General features: G+C 43.5%; 1 protein-coding gene across 1 annotated transcript in view; it reads left to right on the forward strand.

Moving 5' to 3' along the window:
* Positions 1–17665, forward strand: part of TRAPPC12 (trafficking protein particle complex 12) — a 53449-nt gene extending 35784 nt beyond the window's left edge. Inside the window, 5 exon segments of the mRNA XM_033143042.1 lie at positions 724–797; positions 8740–8838; positions 14455–14555; positions 15863–15950; positions 17308–17665. Coding sequence (XP_032998933.1) covers positions 724–797; positions 8740–8838; positions 14455–14555; positions 15863–15950; positions 17308–17550 — 605 coding nt within the window. The 3' untranslated portion in view covers positions 17551–17665.
* Positions 17666–22986: the final 5321 nt, after the last annotated feature.

The following is a 22986-nucleotide window of genomic DNA, read 5'->3' on the forward strand; positions in this document are numbered from 1 at the left end:
CGACTCTCGGATCCCTTTAAGCAGCAAACGATCAATGTGAGCCATTCCTTTTCACACAGCCGGAACCTGTCTGCAAGCGAAGGGAGCGAGAGATCGGCTGCTGCTGCTGCTGCTGCTATTGCTATAATACGCAGCAGCCTTTAAACCCCATGTGTTCCAATAGTGTAGGGGTGTCGGACCAGCTCGGCAGTGTTTCATATGCCAGAGGCAAGAGTGCAGAACCCCAGACCAAGACAGCCCTTCAACATTCATGCTCTGGTTGAAAATTCAGTTTGTTGTTTTTTTTAAAAAAAATCTGGTCAGTTTCAAAGGAACTGAGCAGTGTATATTTTAAAGCTTTTAATGACATGGTTGCAAACTAATGCTTGCTTTAACTCAGCACCCTTTCCCTTTCCCCTCCCCGCCTTTTGTTCTGCTGTTGGGGGGAAAATGGATGCTTCCTTGCCTGAGCTAAAACCTGAGAGGTCGTTTCCCAGCTTTGCGTTATTGCTTCATTTATTCCGGCAGTCTGTTCCTCTCGCCAATCAAGCCTCGCGCTATCGAGAGGGTGCGGGGCTTTCCGTGCAACAACATGGCAGAATGCTAGCAATGCTGCGCTCGAGATGCAGCGGTGTTAACGAGGGGAAATCATTTAAATCAGAACGCATATGACTGATAATTGATGGCTAGGGAAAGAGCTTCTAATTTATTTGTGCACATTCACAAGCTGCTCTCATTTTACAGCCTCCGTTCAGCTGTGGAGGTCACGTCTGGGCCGGGTGATGTACTCTACGGCAAACTGCCTGCTAATGATGAAGGTAGGTGGGTACCGTCACTGCAGTTACCATATATACTCGAGTAGATTGTCAGAGAGGCTGAGGATGAGTTAGATCGCTGCTTGCTGTTACGTGGGGTGTAAGCCGGATGCGCCTGCTGAAATCACTTTAAGCAGCCATGCAAGAATGAGGCAGAATATACATTTTTTTATGGCTGGATTTCCGACCTGCTATGACCGGCGTCATTTTCATGCCTTCTCGCTCCCCTTTTCATGCCTGGTGTTTACGTTTGTTCTACTTCCACTTGTTGACGATGCCACGGGTTTCAGACTTGACGTGTAGTATTAAAATGTGTTTAAATACTACTCGGGGTCCCTTCCAACTCTATGATGCCATGACACCGATTCCCTCGCGGCTTACTAACTCAAGAGTTTTCAGATCCTTTTGTTACGATGACTATTAATAAATACCTTTGAGCTAATTCAGGTCCTTCCGAAACTGAGATCTGTACGCATTTGAGTAAATTTAATTTCCCAGGCCTTGTTCTCCTGGTTTCCTTTTTTTTTTTTAAGGCCGAAATCAGTCCATGTGTCCAAAAAAGGCCAGTATCTTGATTTAATGGAACTCTTAAGAGCTAGCTCTCAACACCTTCACCCAGAACATTTCTGCATGGAAAGATGAAGGAAAGCTTTGCTTCCCCAGTAGCCATCCACATGCCATGCTCTGTTGTGAGTTGCGTTCAGCTTCTTTCTCTCTACTGGATCTATGATCCCTGTACAGACAGTTTTGCAGCATTTGAACCAGTCCTGAGAAATTAGTTGGCCTGTTTTCCAATGGCTAACGTGCCAACTCACACAGCTTGAGCAGATTTTGTGAATCTCAGAATGGCGGAAGGATAATGTTGCGAGTCAGAGTGAGAAACTTTTAATGACTGAAAAGGCTAGGCTCCTGTATTCCGTTAGTTATCGTGATAAATTGCATCGCTTCTGGAACCTGGCATGTGCATTTAACAGACAATCCTTAAATGCAATCCAAATGCACGAAAGTCAGCAGGGCTGCAACATGAAACGTAATCATTTGGAGTTGGCAAAGTGAAACAAACCCTTTGCGTCACTTGAAAGTAGCCCCATTCAACAAGCTGCTTGCATTGCTTGGAGGCTCCTTGGACTTTGCTATGGACCATTTTATTTGCGGCACATGCAGAGAAGCAGTATATGCAAATAAAATGACCGGAACCAGCTTGCGGATAACACTGTACAACAACCCGTCTGTGTGAAGCAGTGCTATATGTGGTTCTTAGCCAGTGCAAAATGCATTCATTCATTCATTCAATCAATCAGGGTTTACCATGCCATTATTGAGATTACTGGAACAGCATGAGAGGCCATTCCCCACAAAGAGATCGCCACGTACCTTCTCACACACAGCTGCATTTCAAACCAACAACCACGCCAGCTTGTGTTTATGATTTCCTTCCTATTGAACGCTGGCAATGTCAGCGTTTTATTTGAAATGGACAAGCTTTTGTTTATTGAAGGAGTGATAGTTATAGTAGTCTTCAATAAACTCTATGAGAAGCTGGTTTTTGTAGAGGCAAAGAATACTGTGAACTCTGACTGTTGGAGACAGGTTCAAATCCAATATATCTGTCAAATGGGAGTCAAATAATAAAAGATCTGGTGGTGGGGGGAACTATTTTTTTAAGCATACTTGGCAGAGCAGTGGTACCATGTAGGTGATTAATAGTGATAAGAGGAAAAGATGCTTTGTTCTAGGCAGGAAACAGCAACAGTATGCTGAAATAGTCTGGAGATCATAGCAGCAAGAAATCATTTAAAAAACAAGGGAAGTATCATTTTAGCATTTTAATGATATTAAAAGTATTTTAAAGTGCAAAAGTAAGATCCCTTTAAAAATATTCCTTTTTAAAATACACAGGTTGTATAGACGTCTTTGTTTCTACATTCAACCCTTGCTCCTCTTCTTTGTATTAAATCTATCCTGTATCATCTCCCTTTAGTAGCGGCTGGCCATCTGTTTGTTTTACTTTCCCCCTTTCTTTATAATTCTTTTGAAGCACCGCAACTCAGTCTTAGATCCAAATGCAATCATGGTTTGCATAAACAGCCATCTCTAAACACAGCCTTCCAAGACCATTTTGAGAATTCAGATCTCTGCCTTGGCAGCGTTGTGTTCAAGCGTTAAGCCCTTGTTAAAAATTTCTCGCAACTTTCCCTCGAATATTGCTGTCTGCACTTCCCAGCTCAGGCATTCATTTCCATGGAAGATTCTTCCGCCGAGAGCAATGTTCACATACTAATTTCAAGGAAGGAAATTGGATTTCAGGGCTGTGGCCACAATCCAGGGAAACTGCAGGACTTTGTTGCCTGGTAGGACATTTAATTTAGGTTTCCCCTCACCTCCCCACAAAGCTTCCCACAACTTGCAACAAGCCATCTCTTGATGCAATGGACTGAGAGAAAGTGTCCCATCAAGTACACCAAAATTCCTTGAGAAAGGTGCTCTCTAGAACAAGGCGTGCCTTCTCCACAGATGCATCCCTGTGGTGGGGAGCATGAGCCACAGTGGGAACATGGAAACATGGCTTGTATGTCTCATTTTGGAATTGCAGAGCTGCGCCCTGCCCTGCTGTGAACAAGTATCCCGACCCTGCTGAATCGACAGCATTATCTGCCATTTGTGGAATAGTCACGTTCCCAATTCACATCTGACACGCAGCGTGGCGCCACGTTCCTAAGTCATGTATCCCTATTCATGCGCATTTGCACTTCTGCAAACGCCACTGATTTATACAGTGTGAACCATGTGCCTTTTAGAATAAGGGAGAGGGAGAAATAAGCTTGCCCTCCCCTTACATATTTTCCCCTTTCAAAAAAATGTAGTTAATGAAGAAATCCAGTTAACGTAATGTGTAATTTAGAATTGCTATAAAAGCATTCACCTTAATTTTCATAATGAAAATTAATCACAAAATCACACAGGTAAAAATTAAAATCGCATGAGTACAGATTATTAAGAGTGTTTGTTTACAAGAATTGGGTGCATTTTTTTTTTAACTTTTCATGCTTTCAAATAAATCATTTAGTTGTCAGCTTTGATTTCATGTGTAATAAATAAACGTTAGGATTTTGTTGTTGTTGTTTCTTCTGTCATTGGTGTAAAGTGCAATGTGCCACCATCTAGTGACATCCCTTCCCCCCTCCCCCAAAGTGCTGTTTTATAGTGCTTGTGTTCTAACTAATTTTGGAAATAGTTTATTTCTAATGAAGAACACAGGGGAAATATGATGGTGTGGAGATTGGTTAGAAGGTATAAGTAACCAATCTAATTAAAACAGCATTTGCTATTAACTGGATTAATAGCGCTGTTTCACCTTTTTAAAAGAAATACGTAAACCAGTTAGGAGTGAGCTCTTAACAACAGAATGAGGGCATGCCCTTTAAATACCAATGAGAAGAGTCTGGAGCCCCAGTGAATGGAGAAAGAGATCTGGAGTCAGTTATGCCTCATTTTTGCAAAGGAACCTCCAACTTACAAATCAAAGGGTTTTGTACAAAGAGTTTTACTCTTCTGTTCCATTTGGAGTACGGTAACTCGCCTGTTTTATAATTGTAACAGCATATTATCTGGCTGTAGCCTGCCCTGGGACCTTAAGTTGAAGGGCAGGTGAGAAATCTGATAAATACTGTAAATAAAATTCAACAAATAAATTGGCAAAGAGCTGTTTATCATTAATTTCACAAATAGCCAGTATATGCCCATAATGCTTGAGAGGCTGCATTCCGCATCATAATCCTAACAGCAGTACAACCTAACTGGAAAATAACTCTGGTTGTTTTCTTTTTCATGAACAAAGACTTTGTGTTTGAGTGCTGGGAGGTGAGTTCTCCCCAGCACTAGTGCATATCTTTTCCATCCTTCTTCATTTCCCCCCTTGTTTTCTCTTGAGCATTCTACCCTTGCCTTTTCCTCCCACTATATATATATAAAAGAATCATCTAACTATGAAACCGGTGTGGAGGCTTGTGTGCACTGATAGCACTGAGATAAATAAATAGTAACATTAAGGGGGAAACAAATGAACATTAATTTTCACCCTCTGGGGCAGATTGTTTCATGGAGTGATTTAAGTTGGGGAAATGGTTCAGGGGAAAAGATTGAACCCTTTGCTCCACTCCCAGGATTGCAGTTCCCAACTGAATCGCCTGAAGAAAGTCAGAACTGGAGAAGAAGAGGAAAGATCCAGAGCCAAGGCAGTTTGCTTATTTGGGAGCAATTACTCTGGGTCTGCGATTTCCAAAGGCATTTTCTTTAGCAAAAATGAGCTAGTTCTTGGTGGCTCATGCCTTCCAAAGGAAACATTCTCCCTTACCCTCCATTGTAGCATCTTGAGGAGTCCAAACCACACACAGGTGATTCAAATGTCCAGGAAAGGCACATGGTATCGTCTCATTACAAATATGTACTGTCTCATGTGGGACAATCACATGTATGTTCATCTTGTGTTTGGCTAGAAGCCCTAATATATTGGTTTTCCCTAGAGAAGCAGATGCTGACAGCAACTTTTCATATAAGTGGTTTAATGTACATTTTGAGGAGAGAGAGAGATCTATTTGAGGACTGCACCACATCAGAGAACATGTTTGAGTTGAGACTCAGTCTGTTCTGCATGTAGAAGGAATGTGCATGTCATGAGCGGATGTAATAATTGTTACATACATCGCTGTTGATCATTGCTTCATAATGGGAAATAAGTGAAAAACTTGTGCTTTCACTTTTACTTCCAGTACTACTAGAAAGGTAAGGTTAGTTCACTTGTGTATGTGTGTTTTGCCTGGTTTAAATTATTAAACACTTTGAAAATACTGTCCTGCATTTAAAAACATAGAAGTTTTAACTGTTCTTGTAAAGGGGGTTTGCTTTTCAGTTTTTGCTTAAATTTATTTTCCCTTTCATATTGCTGGCTATTAATAGACTCTTAAGACAGAAACTTGTTCGTTTTCTCTCTCCTTTTTGGCATTTGGATCTCAAGAAACAAAACAGCAGAGAAAGGAGGGTTTCTTGACCTAGTCAGGCCTGAGACTGATGCCTAAGGACTCTTTCTTGATTTAGAGCAGGGGTCGCCAAACTAAGGCCCGGGGGCCGGATGCGGCCCAATCGCCTTCTAAATGCGGCCCACGGACGGCCCAGGAATCAGCGTGTAGAATGTTTCCTTTTATTTAAAATGCATCTCTGGGTTATGTGTGGGGTCTGCCTGGTGTTTTTACATGAGTAGAATGTGTGCTTTTATTTAAAATGCATCTCTGGGTTATTTGTGGGGCATAGGAATTCGTTCATTTTTTTCCCCTTCAAAATATAGTCTGGCCCCCCACAAGGTCTGAGGGACAGTGGACCAGCCCCCTGCTGAAAAAGTTTGCTGACCCCTGATTTAAAGCCTCTGTCTTCTAATTTAAAGGAGACATACATCATAAATCTTTCTTAAATTATGCTGCAGTAATACCACTTGGCTACAGTCTGTCTCTTGCTGCTGCCACACAAATAACAGAAAAAAATGCTTCTGGAGGCTGTCATATCCACTGTATTTCTTCTTGAATTCCTGGAACTCTTCCATTGATGGGAAGGGCTGCCATTCTGCACCCCAAGTTATTTTCTTAAGACCAGCAATTTCAATGGGATGAAGCCCATGTAACTGGATTCTAAAGTGCTCTTTACATTTTGTCCTTGACATCAGTGTTGAAGTTAAGAGTTGTTTTGGCCACTCTTAGTCAATTGTTTTTATATTTTATTTATTGATACGTATTCAGAGATATACAAATATACATACCTATTACAAAGTATTTTTTAAATAATGCATTGATATAAAACAGCTACTTAGTATAAAAAAGAACGTAGGCGGAAAGAAGACAAGACAAGAAAAGGGGAAACCTAAAGAAAGAGAAATTGAGAGGCGAGAGAGAAGAAAGATTAGGGAAAGAAAGATAAAGAAGAATAAAAGGACTTCCAGCTTTCTGCCCTGCAGCTGAATATAGTATTCAAATGGAGTCAAATTTTAATGTTCATTAAGCTTGCTCTTCTATTTGATAGGGTATATCCTCTTCTCAGAGACGTTTGGTAGGTCTGCTTGAAAGTGCAGTAGTTTTTCGGGCTTCACATCTCAGTCTAGTGTGACTACGATAAAGCATGGGAGCTTCTTGGTTGTGGGGCGGTGAAGAAAAAGAGAGATTGATTATTATTTGTTTTTCATTGAATATACCACCCAATTATTTATTGGCTGCTTGGGGGAAGGAGCAGCCAGGATTTCTGAATTCAAAACCGTTGGATGAGGAGCGCTTGGAAGTGCAGAATGGCTTTGAAGACCCTTTCCCGACTTCATGACCACAGCTAGCCACAAGCCTACTCCTGAGCTCAGATCTTCAGAAGCTCCGGGAGCAGAAAATGGAAATCATTAGACAAGCCCTGCTGGATTGAACCAAAGACCCATTTAATCCGGCACCCTGTTCCCACAGTGGCCAACCAGATACTTCTCTGAGAAGCCCACAAGTGGGACCAGAGTGCAGCAACACTTCCCCCATTCATGATCTCAGCAGCTGTTAGAGGTATGCTGCCTCCAGTTCTGTAGAAGTGAAGCTACAGGGAACCAGGCAGAGGGCCTTCTCAGTAGTGGCACCCACCCTGCGGAACGCCCTCCCAACAGATGCCAAGGTGATGAATAGCTATGCAACTTTTGGAAGACACCTGAAGGCAGCCCTGTACTGGGAAGTTTTTCATATTTGATGTTTTATTATGTTTTTATATGTGTGTTGGAAGCTGCCCAGAGTAGCTGGGACAATCCAGCCAGATGGGCAGGGTATTATTGACAAAAAAATTTAATTTTTATTAGATTGTACGCAGGCTAGTGTATGGAATCCTTTGAATGGGCTCACAGGTTAGTGGTCAAAACCTTTAAATGCTCAGAACCTTTGTAGCATCTCTTATATTTGGTCAGGGTTACGCATTTAAAGTTTCGCTATCTGTATCTATTGGTTTGTTGTGTTTTAATGTAACATGTTCTGAGCCTAAGGAATGTGTTGACTTTGGAATATTAATAAATATTGCCCCTTCCCGGTGTGGTATAATGCTTCTCTGCATTGTTGTTTTTGCGCTGAGCTTAAGTTTAGTTTATTTTTTTCATGATTTGTACATTTTAAAAAATAATAATAATCCGTATTTAAATCAAGACCAAGACCTATAAATCAAGAAGCCACACCCAGGAAGCAAATAAATGTTCCGAAGGCATTCTTTGACAATCATATCTTCAAAAACATTAAGTGTTAATGTGGGAGGAATCCCTACTTGCTTGCTAAATCCCCATCCGTTTGCCCTGAGCTCCTTTTAAAATTCCCTTCATCTAGCCATTGTGGCTGTTCCCTCATCATAAGAGCAGTGGCTGTTTTCCCAGCAAGAGGAATTTTTAGAACATTGGCAGTCTATCTGACTTGGCTGTGCAGAAGGCTTCACTTGCCAAACAGAAAGATGGTGAAGGAGACTCATGTGTGTGTGTGTGTGTGTGTGTGTGTGTACGTACGCCCATTGTGCATGATTTTGGCAAATACAAAGCTGTTGCTTGGTGGGCAGATATATTTGGTTCTGCTTTGAGGAGCGGAGATATTTTGGGTCGATTTCAAGTCTCCTTTGTATTCCCAGCTGTCCCATTGCTCACGTAATGGGTGCAAGAGAAAGAGGTCTTTAACCTGGTCACACACCTCCTTGTACAATCCAAGTGTCTTCCCTTACCCTGCTTAACCCAGTAGAGCAGCATATAGTCATAGACAGGGGCAACCCTTTACTTGTGCTTTCAACCATCCTATTTTTTCTATCTTTAAATTACGTTGCTTCCATCTGTTTATCGTGCATTTGCTGTGTGCATGAAGCAAAGAGCAACTGCTGACCTTGCATCTGTGTGTGTGTGCTTTCTACCCCCTAGGACTATGTGCTTGCTGTGGAGACATATCACACAGTCATCAAATATTACCCGGAGCAAGAGCCTCAGCTGTTGAGTGGAATTGGGAGGATATTCCTGCAGGTATATACTTGATTCTGAATAAAGCCTAGTGACAGCCCTTCTTGACCACAATAGAACAAATATTTGTGTGTGATAAAAGTCCCCTGCTTGTATATAGTTTGATGTGTTGGTTGTTAACCAAATGGTACAATGGGAAACTCAACAGTTCAGAAGGTTAACACCCAAAGGTTTGAACAGAGATGGCTAATTAAATGGCAACAGAGAGTACAAAACTTGATAAGGCATGTAAGGAAGTTTGGGAAGAACATTCTCATCTTTATCCACCTGACACTTTCTCCTTTTCTCCCTTGCCTTCCTTGAGCATTTCAGTTATTCCATCCAGAGCAAAATAATGCTGTTTGTAGGTTACTAGGCACCAACAGTACTGCCAAACTCTGCTGAAAGGGGCATGTAATATTCTAAACAACAAAGCCCGTGTCTCATTAAAATGATACTTGATATTTGGTAAGCTGTGCTTTGAAGAGATGTTTCTCACTTGACACATTTTTCTTTTTTTTTGCTCTGCTATAAATTAAATGTACATCTAGTCAGTTTGCAATAAGGTGACACACATAATCCACATTTCTCTCTGCGTATATGGAAACGGGTGAATCTTCCAATTCTGCAACTTGCAGTTTAGTATTCAGGCTAGTGGCCCTCAAGTCAAACGTAGGTGGGAGTGGGAGCATGTGCAAAACAGAGAACACACAATTTCACAGTGGGCAGATTCCCAGCATGAGCCACCTGAATTTTCTGCCATTGTCCTGCTGTAGCTCTTTAAAAAACATTGGCAGTTGTCTTCAGCACCAATCAGCACTTACTGTTCTTTAGCTCTTTACTCTCCATGCCTCCCTTGTCTTCCAAGAGGAGAGATTTGCCACACCACAGTGGCGGGAGGGAATACCTAGATGCCCCATTCCATTGCCCAAGGTTGGTTAGCTTGCTCTTCTGCACCTTTGTCAAGCCATAGCCCATCAGTCATTGACAGCATGGCTCTGAATCGAAGCACGTGCTTCAGAATTGTTAACACCCTACTTTGAAGTTTGAGCTCTTTATAAAACTCGTAAATGACAAGGCAGTCTATTCCTCTTCTTTCTTCAGATATTTCCCCCCTCCTTTTCTGTTGTTTCAGGGTTTCTTTTTATCACTTAAATGGCAAGATTTAAATATTCATTCATCAAGAGTATTTATAAAGAACCTCCCCCCCCCCCCGTTGCCCGATACAGTCGTAGCTTGGTTGTCAAACGGAATCCGTTCCGGAAGTCCGTTCGACTTCCAAAAACGTTTTTACAACCAAGGCGCAGCTTCCAGTTGGCTGCAGGAGCTTCCTGCACACAATCGGAAGCTGCGTCGGACGTTCGGCTTCCAAAGAACGTCTGCAAACCGGAACACTCACTTCTGGGTTTGTGGCATTCAGGAGCCGAATCGTTCAACTTGTAAGGCATTCGGCTTCCAAGGTACGACTGTAACAGTGTTCATGGGGCAGCTAAAGCACACCAAAAAGCCAGAGAAAATAAGGTCTTTTGGCACCAAAATGGCCTAGTAAGAAGCCAGGTTAGCCTCTCTCTGGAGACAGCATTCCACAGACAGACTCCCATCACTGGAAAGGCCTGCTTTCCGATAGCCAGTCACCATACCACACTATGACCCAATCCATACCTCACAATAAACCCTTCACTCCTCCATGAACGGGAGCAACAAACCATGATCCCTAATGTAATTGGCCTTACATCTCAACCGTGGGTCATGGTTTGTTTCACACCAAACAAGCTTTGCTTTCACATCGTGGCCTTGTTTGAAGTGAAACAAACCACGGACTCTCCTTCAGACCAAACTCTTTAGGGCCGGAGATTGTGGTTTGCTGTTCTCATTTGTGATGGGACCATTGAATGTTTTCCCTGGGAGTAAGCTTTTCAAATGAAGTATAATAACTCAGCCATCTACCCTATCTCTCTATCCATCATTAAATGGCTGGTATTTGAAGGCTGTCTGCAGCTGGAGAAGCATTAAAATAATTGGGAGTATATCAAATGAGGTTATTAAAACATAAAGTAGAGATGTGTTAGGAAAAAAATAGTTTCTGCCTGTTTATGTTACATTTGTTGATGACTTGTAAGTCCTTTCCGTAGCAGCTGACTGTTCTGGGTCTCGGTGGAGCACACAAGAGAGCAGAGTTCACTTCCTGGCTACACTCTCTTGCTCTGAGGTCCATCAGAAACTGGGCTTGCTGCAAAGACAACATGCCCAACCTTGGGGAGAATGCAAGGAGAGTGGCGCGTGTCTCAGAGGAGCAATCTGTCTGTCCAATTCAAAGAGCAATGTTAACAGGCTCTGAAGGGAATCTTGTCTTCCTCGGTGTTTGCTGTTACAGGGGGCCTTGAGGGAAGAGAGATTATTGGATATTCTTGAATTAGTGGTTTTTACTGTCAGAACGGGGCCTTTTTCCTTCAAGTGCTGCAAAAAAAAAAATGAAGACAAAGCACGAGAAACCTATTGGCCTGCCTTACATAACCTTGGAACAGCGGCAGCTGAAAAGCGGCTGTTCCTCGAAATGGTTTGGGGCGGCGGCACCAGAGACATTGCCTTTTCTCCCTTGTCAGTGTTTCACTGTCTTATACATTGTGAAATTCCCAAACAATACTTGCCTTGTCATGTCTGATGAAATTTGGTGGGTGGGTGTAAAAGACAGTGTGTGAGAGAATGTAAATCCCAGAATTGCGCTGAGGTGGTGAGCAAGGATGGGAGAGGACCACAATTTAAATAAAATGTAATGCAGCAATGAAATCCCACCCAGGGAATATTAAGTACATAGTGTTTGACATCAAAAAGTGCCGAAGCCAGTGTCCCAGACCTGAGCGCTCTTATGATTAAGTTGCAGAGGAAACAAGTTCCATCAGTCTGTGCAAAAACCTGTAGGTGCTGATATTGGGACAGAGGCCCTGCTGCAAACGTGACTTCTTCAAATACTCCCAGAACTGCAAAATACTTGGATCCTGGGGTTGGACGTAGGAAATGGACAGTGAACTCTGCTTCTAGGGTGGCAGAGGTAGCTTACTATTTATCAAGCTGAATGCAGCCCAATAGTTTTGTGTGACAGGCTGCCTAGGGCTTTAAAAAAAACCTGGTTTTTCTACCTGTTTGGACTGTGCAGAAAACCTAGCAGGCTAACACTATATGACCAAGGGGCTGCTGGTAGGGTTACAAGACGTACAGCCCTGTCTTGGCCCAATCATTCATTCCTTCCAGCAGCAATCCTGCAACTCCCAACTCTCAACCCTGTCTTGCGTTGAAGATAAAGTGGGAATTGTACAGTACATTTCATGCCCCCCCCCAAAAAGAAGCTCTGTAGCAACACCTCTCTATCTCATTTCCTTTCTTCACTGCACACAAAAACTTGTACTGGAAAGTGGTCTCACTTTTCTTTTCCTCATCAATTGAAGATAACATTGAGCTTTCAAGTCACACAAAAAACCACCCAACTTCTTCCCCTTTCCAAGAAACTGGTCAACCTAAGAAAAGGAACATGCTAGGTGGTATCTAAAATTAGTGCTAATACGCCCAGGAACCTCACCAAAATGCTGGAGAGGGTGCACCTGCACAGGCACATCCTTCCACATGTGGTGGGAGTGCCCCAAAATCCAAACATTCTGGACAACAACCACACGAGAAATAGGTAAAATAACCAAGCAGGTGTTAGAATCCACCCCAGAATTGGTCTTATTAAACATCTTCCAAGACAATAATGCCCACTTACAACACAAATAACTCATAATCCATCTACTTTTAGCAGCCAGAAACATCATAACCAGACACTGGAAAGACCTGTCAGGAATAAACATAGACCAATGGTACCAAGTAGTATGGAAAACAGCCCTACTAGAAAAACTAACCAGCAAGCTGAAACTGACACGGGGACAAACAGAAGAAGACACCTTCACCCCGGTATGGTTCCCCTTCATCACACACACAGCCCAACAAAACAATGACAAAAATCTACCGGCAGCATACAAATCAATATGGCTAACCTGACCCAAAACACTCACCAACCCCACTCACACAGGAAACCAAAGATCACCCCAGCCAACCACAAATGAACAATCACACCCTACGCCAACCCCGACCTCTCTCGCCGCCAAAGGAGCACAAGCGAACAACAGAGAACCTACACAAACAACGCTGACACCAAACGCTATTCATATCAAGTAAAAAAGAAACATCGTCACCCCACCCCACCTATTTCCCCATCCCACCCATCTCTCTCCCCATTTTCTTCCTAATGTCTCAACAACAAAAACTGACTTGTAAAAATGTTATATGGAAAAATATGAGAGAGACATTGCAATACCTTTGTAAATCAAGAAAATCTTTAATAAAAATATATTTTAAAAAAGGAACATGCTATAAATGGCACATGCTGTGTAAACTATGGTTTGCATGAAAGCCACTGCCTAAATCAGACTGCAGGAAACTTGGGGTATGCACAGTCATGTGTAATTTGAATCAGATGTGTACAATCTTGCTCAAGGGTATTTTGCTGAGGAGCAATTCTCCCTCTTTCTAGCAAAAGATGGATGTGCAGATCACTGATTGGCTATCCCTTCTGAAGTTACGTTCCTGTCCACTTTTCAGAGCAGTGTTTCAAGTGGGAGCTGGAGGGTGGATTAGGTTATAATCCAGTGGTTAGTCATATTCAGAAGAGACCTGCTGAAGTCCGCTAGAAGCGAAAACAAAAACACCAGGACCACCAACATTCTGTGCCATGAAAAGCCCTTGGACAATTTCTACCATATGTAGGACCATTGTTTGATTCCAGCATGGTGTAAATTGCTGCAGAGGCCATGTGGTCCTCCACTTTTTAAAAATTGGTTTAAGCAGTGCTTTTATTTTGGGAGTACTCAAGAGCACACTGTACCTGCTGAAGTCAATGGAATTAAGTAACAGGAAGTTCAGGTCTGCTTTATATAAGGCTTAGTTGGATATCACCCACTTGTTTTTATTTATTTAGTTTTTTAGAAAGAAACCAATAAATCCTTAAATGAGTAATGATACTAAGCATCTGGAAACAGGAAAGCTGAAAGCTTGCCTGATTGATGCTAGATTCAGAGCGAAATATTTGTGTCTATACAAAAGAGTAGAGCTTGCTCTACAACCCAAGAAAAACATGCTCTTGTAAGTCAGGATTTCTTTTTTCTTTTTTTAACAAAAATTTATTGGTTTTCCACATTAAAAAGAACAAATACAACTAAAAACAACAAATAAGTGTAAGTCAGGATTTCAGCACATATCCTAACGTTCCTTAGTCATTGTGGTTGTGGAAGGCATATATCAATTTAATCCTTTTTTAAAAAAAGAAAAGAAATATTTGAGTTCTGATTTTGCAATAATATCTTGAATCAATTTCTAGGTGAAATGTTTTAATGGAACGGCATCCTTATGATTTTGAGGCAAAATGACTAATCTTAGCCACATGTATTTTTGACTACTACTTGTTGTTGTTCATATTCCTTGTATGTTCATTCTTCCCCCGCCCAGTGCAGAAAGGTATTTTTGTAAGAAAGCCTACCTTTTTGACGCCTCCCTTGTGTGCTTTGTTAATTGCAGCAAATGTTTCTTATAATTTTTTTTTGTGCCACCTAGATTGGAGACATAAAAATGGCTGAAAAGTATTTTCAAGACGTCGAGAAAGTGACTCAGAAATTGGATGGGCTGAAGAACCAAATTATGGTTTTAATGAACAGGTGGGAAATGTAAAAAAGCTAAATTAGTCTTAAACATGATTTTGCAAAGAATGCACTGTGAACATTAAGGGGCCCAAGAGAATGCCCCTTTCTCTTCATTTCTCTTTTATGTAACTACAACTGTCAGAAGAAAGACTGATTGGCATCTACCAGCCCTTGAGATCTGTATAACATGGTGTAGTCATGTTATCTTAGATTGACGGAGTTCTATTTCCTTTGTTACAAGAGCTGACTTGAAAAGTATTTCTTGTCCACTCCAAACCTTTCTCTTCAAATCACTCTCCAGCATAGCTTAATGCTCCTATATGTGCTTATAAGGAAGTCCCATTAATAGAATCATAGAGTTGGAATGAACCACAAGGATCATCTAGTCCAGCTCCGTGCAATGAAGAAATATTTTGCCCATTGTGGGGCTCGAACCCATGGCCCTGAGATTAAGAGTCTCACGCTCTACTAACTGAGCTATCCCTCACTCTGTGTAACTTGCTACTAGGGGTATAAGAAGGCGCTGCTTTCTGTTTCACCTTGTATTTGCTTTATGCAACAGTGTTTCTGTTCTGCTGCAATTTGCCTTCCTCTAGAAACTACATTAGTTGTCTCGCTGTGTGCAAATTACATTATTTATGTGGTTAATTACATAAAGAAATTTGTCTTTGCAGTATTCTACCCCATTCGTTTCAATGCAAAGACGCAGAGTGCAAATGGGAGTGGGGAATATCAGTTATCAGGCTGAAAGCAACAACCAAACTGAAAACCTATTGTATTTGCTGGATTGATTTCTGTTCCAAACATGGGATAAATAAGCAAACTTTGGCAGTTTCCACTTCCCTTTCTGTTTTCATTGGAATTCTCTGACATTCCTATTTACTGCTGATTAAATATGTTTAGAATTGGGCTGGAAAAAGTTCTTCAGTTCACACATCCATTATTCAGGTGTTCACTTAAAATGTTTTAACTATATTTCAAATTAAAAAGAGTTAATGCCGGAAACCTGTTAGCCAGCACATATACATAGACAAGGACCTAGGATTGTTGCAGCACTCTGCATGACATGTGAAATGATCATCAATTCCTTTCATCGTTAGAATTTTGCTTTGCTTTGCTATACGTTTGCTACACATTTAATCTGAAATCTAAATTGTAACATCAAGGCCGCATGATGAAGATCAGCAGCCAAGAGCACTCAGAAATTTGAGGAAACGAGGATGACCCCGTCACCTTTTATAATGCCTTCATTACTTTGAGTTTTCTTAAGCAACTTTCACATTCTAAAGGAGCACACTCTCTCTTTTTCTCTTGTATTCCAGAGCATTCCTCCATCTTGGTCAGAATAACTTTGCAGAAGCTCACAAATTCTTCACAGAGATTTTGAAGCTTGACCCATCCAATGCTGTGGTAGGATATGTCTTACAGTTAAATCATAGGCTTCAAAAACTGCATCCTTTGAGAGCGGGGATGGGGAATCAGTGGTCCTCCAGGTGTTGCTAGATTGTAACTCCCACCATCCTTCAGGGGCCATGCTGATGGGAGTTTTGAGTCCAACAACCTCTGGAGCACCGCCAGTTCCTCATTCCTACTCTAGAGTCCGGTGCCACAAATTGTAATTAATGTTGCACAAATGAACATGGCGTAGGCGAGACATTGCTCCCAGGAACCAGTAAATTTTACAAAAACAGCACTTTCCAGTAATGTATCTCAGCGCTTTAGGATGGTCGGGGTTTTTTTATGCAAACCTCTTTGAAGCAAATGAATGACAGAGCAGTATTGCTTGGGTCAGTGTTTCCCAAACTTGGGTTGTTGGACTACAATTCCCATGATCCCTAGCTAGCAGGACCAGTGGTCAGGGATGATGGTAATTGTTATCCAAAAACAGCTGGAGTCTCAAGCAGTGCTGTCAAGTATCCCGTTTTCCCCGGGATTCTCCCTTATTTCAAGCAGTTTCCTGCTGCTTTCCCTTATTTTTTATTTCCCTTAAATTTCCCATTTTTAATGGAAGCAGCTCCTCCCCTGCTGCCCAGGGACTGGGTGGGAAGACCTCGCCTACTTGGAGAGAAAAGCCTCAGCCCTCAAAGCAAGTGGGAACCGTTTCCCGTGCTTACAGGGGGGTGTATTCCTCCCCCTGCATCAGCCCCTATCCGTTGCCGCCGAGCCCCTCAGCCGGCCAATAGGGTTAGCTGGCAGGCGGAGCCTGGCTGCCTTTGAGCAGCTGCTGCTTCCTGTCCTGTTTTGATGGGATCAGACAAGACGACGATGGGGCTCCATTGTGCGGAGCACATGGCTGCCCTCCTCTTTGCTGGCTGCCCTCCTCTTTGCTCCGCTCCGAGCCCGAGCCCACTTGGAGTTTACATTGCTGCTCCGCCCACTTTTGCTTCTGGCTTCACCCACCACTGACATGTGGCTGTCCCCGGGATAGGTGAGACTGCTGATCCCTTATTTTCAAATCCGAAACTTGACAGCTATGGTCTCAAGTTTGGGAAACACTGGCTTAAGTGATACTGGTGCCTGGCCTCCCTTTTGAACTTCTCTGTGAGGTTTTTGGCAAACAGACAATATTCTAAGGACTGGCCCTCTAGGGTGCTCGGAAGGAAAGAGCATTCAAATCCACCTTTGACAGAAAAATGAATTACGGTGTGTTTAGAATTAATATCTTGAAGTGCTTTATTTATTTATTTATTTATTTATTTATTTATTTATTTATTTATTTATTTATTTATTTGGCTCCATGGATGAATCTAATGTACCTTTTCTCTAGGCTAACAACAATGCCGCAGTTTGTCTGCTTTATCTGGGGAAACTGAAGGAGTCCCTCCGGCAGCTGGAAGGAATGGTTCAGCAGGACCCTAAGCACTACCTCCACGAGAGCGTCCTGTTCAATTTGACAACCATGTACGAACTCGAGTCCTCTCGCAGCATGCAGAAGAAGCAGGCTCTGCTTGAAGCTGTCGCTCTCAAGGAGGGCGACAGCTTCAACACTCAGTGTCTCAAGTTAGGATAAGCCTACCCTTTTTCTTTTTCTTTTTTTGGAAAGGATCGTTTCAGAAGTTGTACATACTCCTGCTAATCTGTAAATGTTCTTCGAGCTAGAGCAATAAAAAGCTTTTTAATTATGAGCATATGGTAAAATTACTACGTTGTACGAGTTTATACGCTGGTCTGTTTTCAACAAATCCTGGCTATCACCCTAGGGATTTTGTGTTGATCTACAGCCAACTTCATCCCTGAAGCTATTGCCAAGCTTATAGTATGTACAAACAATCGCAGTTATTCAGATGGGTTTTCTCCCTGCAAATAGCAGCGTACTTGAGTTAAGTTGTCTTGATGGCTTTTGTTCTGAACACATTTGGGGCTTAGTGATAAAATGACACCAGCTAAACTCATTGCATGTGTATAATTGGAGGGCGGTGGGCGGTGGAAGCAAGAACGCTGCAGTAAAATGCAAAGTTATGAAGATGGGCCGCCTTTCAGCTTTTCCCGAATGCATCGCGCCCACTGCTAATGTCCTATTACATCTCAAAGCAGATCTGTGCAATTAGGTGGCATGGTCCCATTCCCCCGCTGCTCCAGCAGCGCCTGTCCAGTGTGTAAACTCAGGCAAAAGGAAATAAAGGTGCCTGGATGCTAGCATTTGGATTCCTAGGCTACCCACTCCCTAAAATTGTCTCTACTGTTAGGGTGTTCTGCTCACAGTAAGAAGCACATACACCTGGGAAACTGGGCTGCCCTCAGTAGCCACCCCTCCCCTGGCATCCACATGGAGAACATAAATAACTGCAGGGAAGCAGGAGACTCCCATGTGATCTAGAACCTTGGCTGCTTAGGGTTCCAGATTGTGTGGAAGTCTGTACAAGTTCATCAGAATAGAGGGGGTTTGTTGTGCTCTCAGCATGGTCAAAGTGATGCCAATCCAAGGGGAAGCAGCCAATTGTTTATTCTTTTGTTTGCAAGTGCCCTCTCTGCCTGGACAGACTTTCACCGATTTCCTTTAAAGGTAATGTTTTATCACCAAGTAAATTTGTGCATAGGCTTCTTTTATACAAAAACTTAGGTCAGGAGACTATTTCCCTTCCCCAACGCTTTGCCACCATTAATACATTATGATAGTTTTACATGGATTAGCATATTGTAATTGTTTATGTGCAATCGTTTTTTACGTTGACTTTCATTGGCACAACCCTGTGGCTGAAACCCATTCCCACCCGCCTTGGTGTTTGTGCGTTTTCACAATTGTTGTGTATCAGCAGTTCGTAGGCCTTCAGGAAGTCAACGTTTAAACGTCCCTCTGACTTCTGTTGGTGTCCCAATGTTGCCATGTCCCTCTCAAGCTAGCTAATGTCTACATCCAGGGAATCCTATAAATAGTTCAAAACAGTGGGCTGGATCCCAAGCGGCGATGAGTTACTCCACTGCAGGCCCTCGCTCCACTCCCATGGGTGGAAGGGGGGTGGTTTCCATTGATTTCCCTCCTCCCCTTGCAGCCTCACCACCTCCCACACTGTTCCAGATGGCCCCACAGCCTTCTGGGGAGGGGTGCAGCCGTTTCCAGAAGCTAAGGATGCTCACGCAGGTGCTGCTTTGAGTATATGCACCAGGACCCCAGTGCAAGATGTACTTATGCTGTAAGTGGCATTTCATTAGAGCCTCTATTTGTATACAGTCATACCTTGGAAGTCAAATGGACTTCCAAAACATTCGTAAACCAAAGCGCGGCATCTGATTGGCTGCAGGAAGCTCACTTCCTGGTTTTGATTGTGCGGGAGCCAAAACATTTGAGATCCAAGGTACAACTGTACAAGGACCCACCTACCGTATTTTTCGCTCCATAAGACACACTTTTTTCCTCCTAAAAAGTAAGGGGAAATGTCTGTGCGTCTTCTGGAGCGAATGCATGGTCCCTGGAGCTGAATTGCCTAGGGGCCAAAAGCAGATCGTGCTCTTTTTTTTTACAAAGAGAGAAGGGGGTGTTGAAAGGAAGCCGCTGAACAGCTGTTTAGCAAGTGATCGGGAGAGAGATAAGGCTCCCTTTCCAGCCCAGCCCCCTTGCCCAGGCCTCCATTGTTGAATGCAGAGGGAGGCTGTTTGTTTCCCCCCAGCAACATGTGACTGGCTGATTAGATTATCTGTCTGGAAACTGTAGAAATGGCTGTAGGACTAGAAGCTGCAGAATTGTGAGTTGAACCCCATTAAAACGGGGCTTTTCCTCTTTGCAAAAAAAGCTGCACCACTTTCAGCTGATCTAAAAAAAAACAGGGCTTTCCCCCTTTCATCCTCTAAAAACTAGGTGCGCCTTATGTTCAGGTGCGTCTTATGGAGCGGAAAAAATACAGTGGGTGTGCTAACTCAGCAAGCCAACAAACATGGGATAATCATGTCCACATGTCACATAACTCTACCCCATTAATGTAGCACATTAGGTCTGTTTCATGTCATGCCAGCAGGCACTCCACTGGCTTCCACACTGCCAGCCTGGCCTTAGCGGTGGCTTTTTACGTCCTGCAAGCTTCCACAATAACCGTTGTTCTTTCTGTCTTCTAACATTTGCATGGTTGTGGGATTTGCATGTATGAAGAACTAAACGGTGTGGGGTTTCCTACAGCCCGGCCTTCCTTTTGATTTCAAGCTGGTGCCTCTTTGTAAAATCTCAGCCACTCCAGTCCTGCTGCATCTTGCGAACTTTCCTCCTCTGTCGAAGTAAAGCAGGGCTGAGACCTCAGTAAATGTGACATGCAGCCAACTTCCAGCAGTGGCAGATAGCAGAGCTTCACATGGCCTGAACTGCCGCTCTTTAAAGTGTGAGCCTATTACTGCCTTAACAGAGAAGTGCTCAGACTTTTGCAGTAAGGATCAAGGAAGAGTGAGTTCTTCCTTGGCTTAATCTGTAATCTGTTTTTCTTTTTCTGAGCTTTCCTGAAGAATACTGGAGTGAGCGGGGGTGGCTTGATGAGAGAGAATATGTTTCCTGTTTTCCAAGAGATTACAAGGGGTAAAGGATCTCTCCTCTTTTCTAAGCAAAGGAGAAAAGCCTGGTCTGTTTCCCTTAAGGAGATGATAAATCATAGAACATGCTCATTTTCTGCCAGAGCGCATGGAAGTGAAACAGCAACAGGAAGAATAAATAATAAGTGTCAGAGACTTCATGGAAAAAGTAGGCTTTGATGAGGGAGTTAAAGGAAGGCAACCACATGGGTGAGAGGCAAGGAACCTGTGGCCCCTAAATGATATCATCCCCAGCCAGCATGCCCAATGGTCAGGGAGGACAGGAGCTGGAATCCAACCACATCTGGAGGGCAAAAGGCTTCCCATCCATTGGTGGAGGTATTCTAGAATGGGGTTTCAGGCAGGGAGCGAGGCTGTGTAGTGCTTTGAAGGCAAGAGGACAAGGAACTCATGCTTGGTCCGATCACCTGTGAACAGTGAGAGAAATGAATGGTTTTTTTGGGGGGGGAGCAGAAAGCCCCTCCTCCGTGATTAAAAGTTGCAAGGCTCTCCCACCCCAAACGTCTCATTATATTCAAGAGAGACCCTGAAGCATGTTGAAAGTGGCTTCATTTATACAATAAGCCAAACTCTACTCAAAGGTGGGAGCATTTGGGGGGGGGGGGAAGCAGCTGTAGCCCGGGAGTGGAGCCCCTGCAAACGGTTTCGGGTTAAGCCCCTGCTATCTATGGGGAAAGAGCCCGTCCTGAAACCTTGGAGAGCATCTGCCAATGAGCACCTGCAATATTGAGCTAAAAGGACCAACTTGGTCTGAGGGCATCTCCCTCTGGCCCTAATCCCCACCTTAACCCCGGGTGGCATTCCACGAAAAGAGGCCACTGGTGCATTAAGATGACAGCCGTTCTATTGTACAGACTAGTCTGGCTGAACGTATCTATAATGCATAAAGTGCTGGCAGAGCATGTCAGCAGGTGTGCTCATCTGATTGCTATGCAGCTCACATGCTGTTCTGAAGAGAGCCCAGGATAATTCCAAAGGTTACCGAGATGGGTGAATGAATCGGCTAAGAACTGACCTGCTTTATAGGTGAAAACGAGGAAACCACCTCCCTGTGCGCATTTAAAAGCCCGCTGCTTGGAAAGTGAAATTTTAAAAAGGGACCTATTAAAACAAAAGACGTGCCACTCAAGCAAGAGGAGAAGAATGTCATCCTGGATTTTGGGTGTGTGGAATTATGGGGGGGGGGGGGCGTTTTGCGGCTGCAGCGGCAAAATATCATTTACTCAAACACGTTCTGCAATCCCACAGCTGTGCATGCAAATCAGGCTCCCAGGCTAGCTAGCTTTCTGGTAATTCTGGCCAAAAGCTGCTTTCCCAGTCAGCTCTTCGAGTCAGTTTGAGGATTACAAGCTCGAGAGATTCCCATCTCAAAAAGGAGAGGGCGGAATGGCCACAAGCACAGTGTGAGGGTAGGATTAAGAGAGAGAGAAAGAGCATACTGTGATTGCTGCATTAGCCGGGATATTTGGGATCAGCTCTTGATCTGGGTAGGCCTTTGTGCGATTGTTTGCAAATCCTTCAAGTTTCACAAATGACACCAGCTGTCAGTAGGACTAAAATCGTCAAATTTGGTGCATAATTTTTACGGCAAGGTGGGATGGAGGAAGGCAGGCGTGTGGGAGAGAGACAATGCAGGTATGATTTTTCGGGGAATGCCATAAAGTAGGCTTCCCGTTTAGCTTAGTTAAAAACAAAAAAGAAGTAATTGCCAGAACTGTCAAATCTACGCTGAAATTGCTAAAAAGGTGCCAAATTTAATTTTTTAAGCAGTGTGTTTTTAATTAATTATTCAAAGAGGAAGCCTATGAAGACTAACTTCCAAAGCTCATGCACACTCTAGTGGTGGAAGGCAGAACATCTATCCAAGCGGGGTTTTATCACACATTTTCAACAGCACTGTGAATCAGAATGAGTGTGTCTAAACAGACCCTGTCTGTCCTCCTCTTGCTTTTTCCTCCATGGCAAATCACCCACAGGATTGCTCTTATTGGAGTTAACCTAGCTGTGCATTTGGGAATCACAAAAAAATAACCTTAATGTGAATATGCATTGGGCGTATGGATGATATTGGAGAAAGGGAGCTTTTAAGTTCTGAATAGAATACAGTGGTGCCTCGGGTTCAGGGGCGTAGCTAGCCGCTGGGCTGCCGGGGGCAGCAAGCCCAGCGGCACCCATGGGGGCGGGGTGTCGCTCCGTGCGCATGACGTCATGACGCATGCGCACGGAACAACGCCTCCGCGCGGGCCAGTTGGCCCGCCCCTCTCCCGCTGCGCTCCATGAGCGGAGCCGTATCGCGGAAAGGAGAGGAGTTGGGCCAGCGAGGGGGGTGTCATTCCCCTCGCTGGTCTGCCCCTGTCCTTTCACCCCCGGGCTCCCGGGTGACGGAGGGAGCGGTGGCGCATGGGAGTGGTGGGAGGGGCCGCCGCTTGTCACCCCA

This window comes from Lacerta agilis, chromosome 3 (assembly GCF_009819535.1).
Source record: "Lacerta agilis isolate rLacAgi1 chromosome 3, rLacAgi1.pri, whole genome shotgun sequence".
Classification (NCBI taxonomy): Eukaryota; Metazoa; Chordata; class Lepidosauria; order Squamata; family Lacertidae; genus Lacerta; species Lacerta agilis.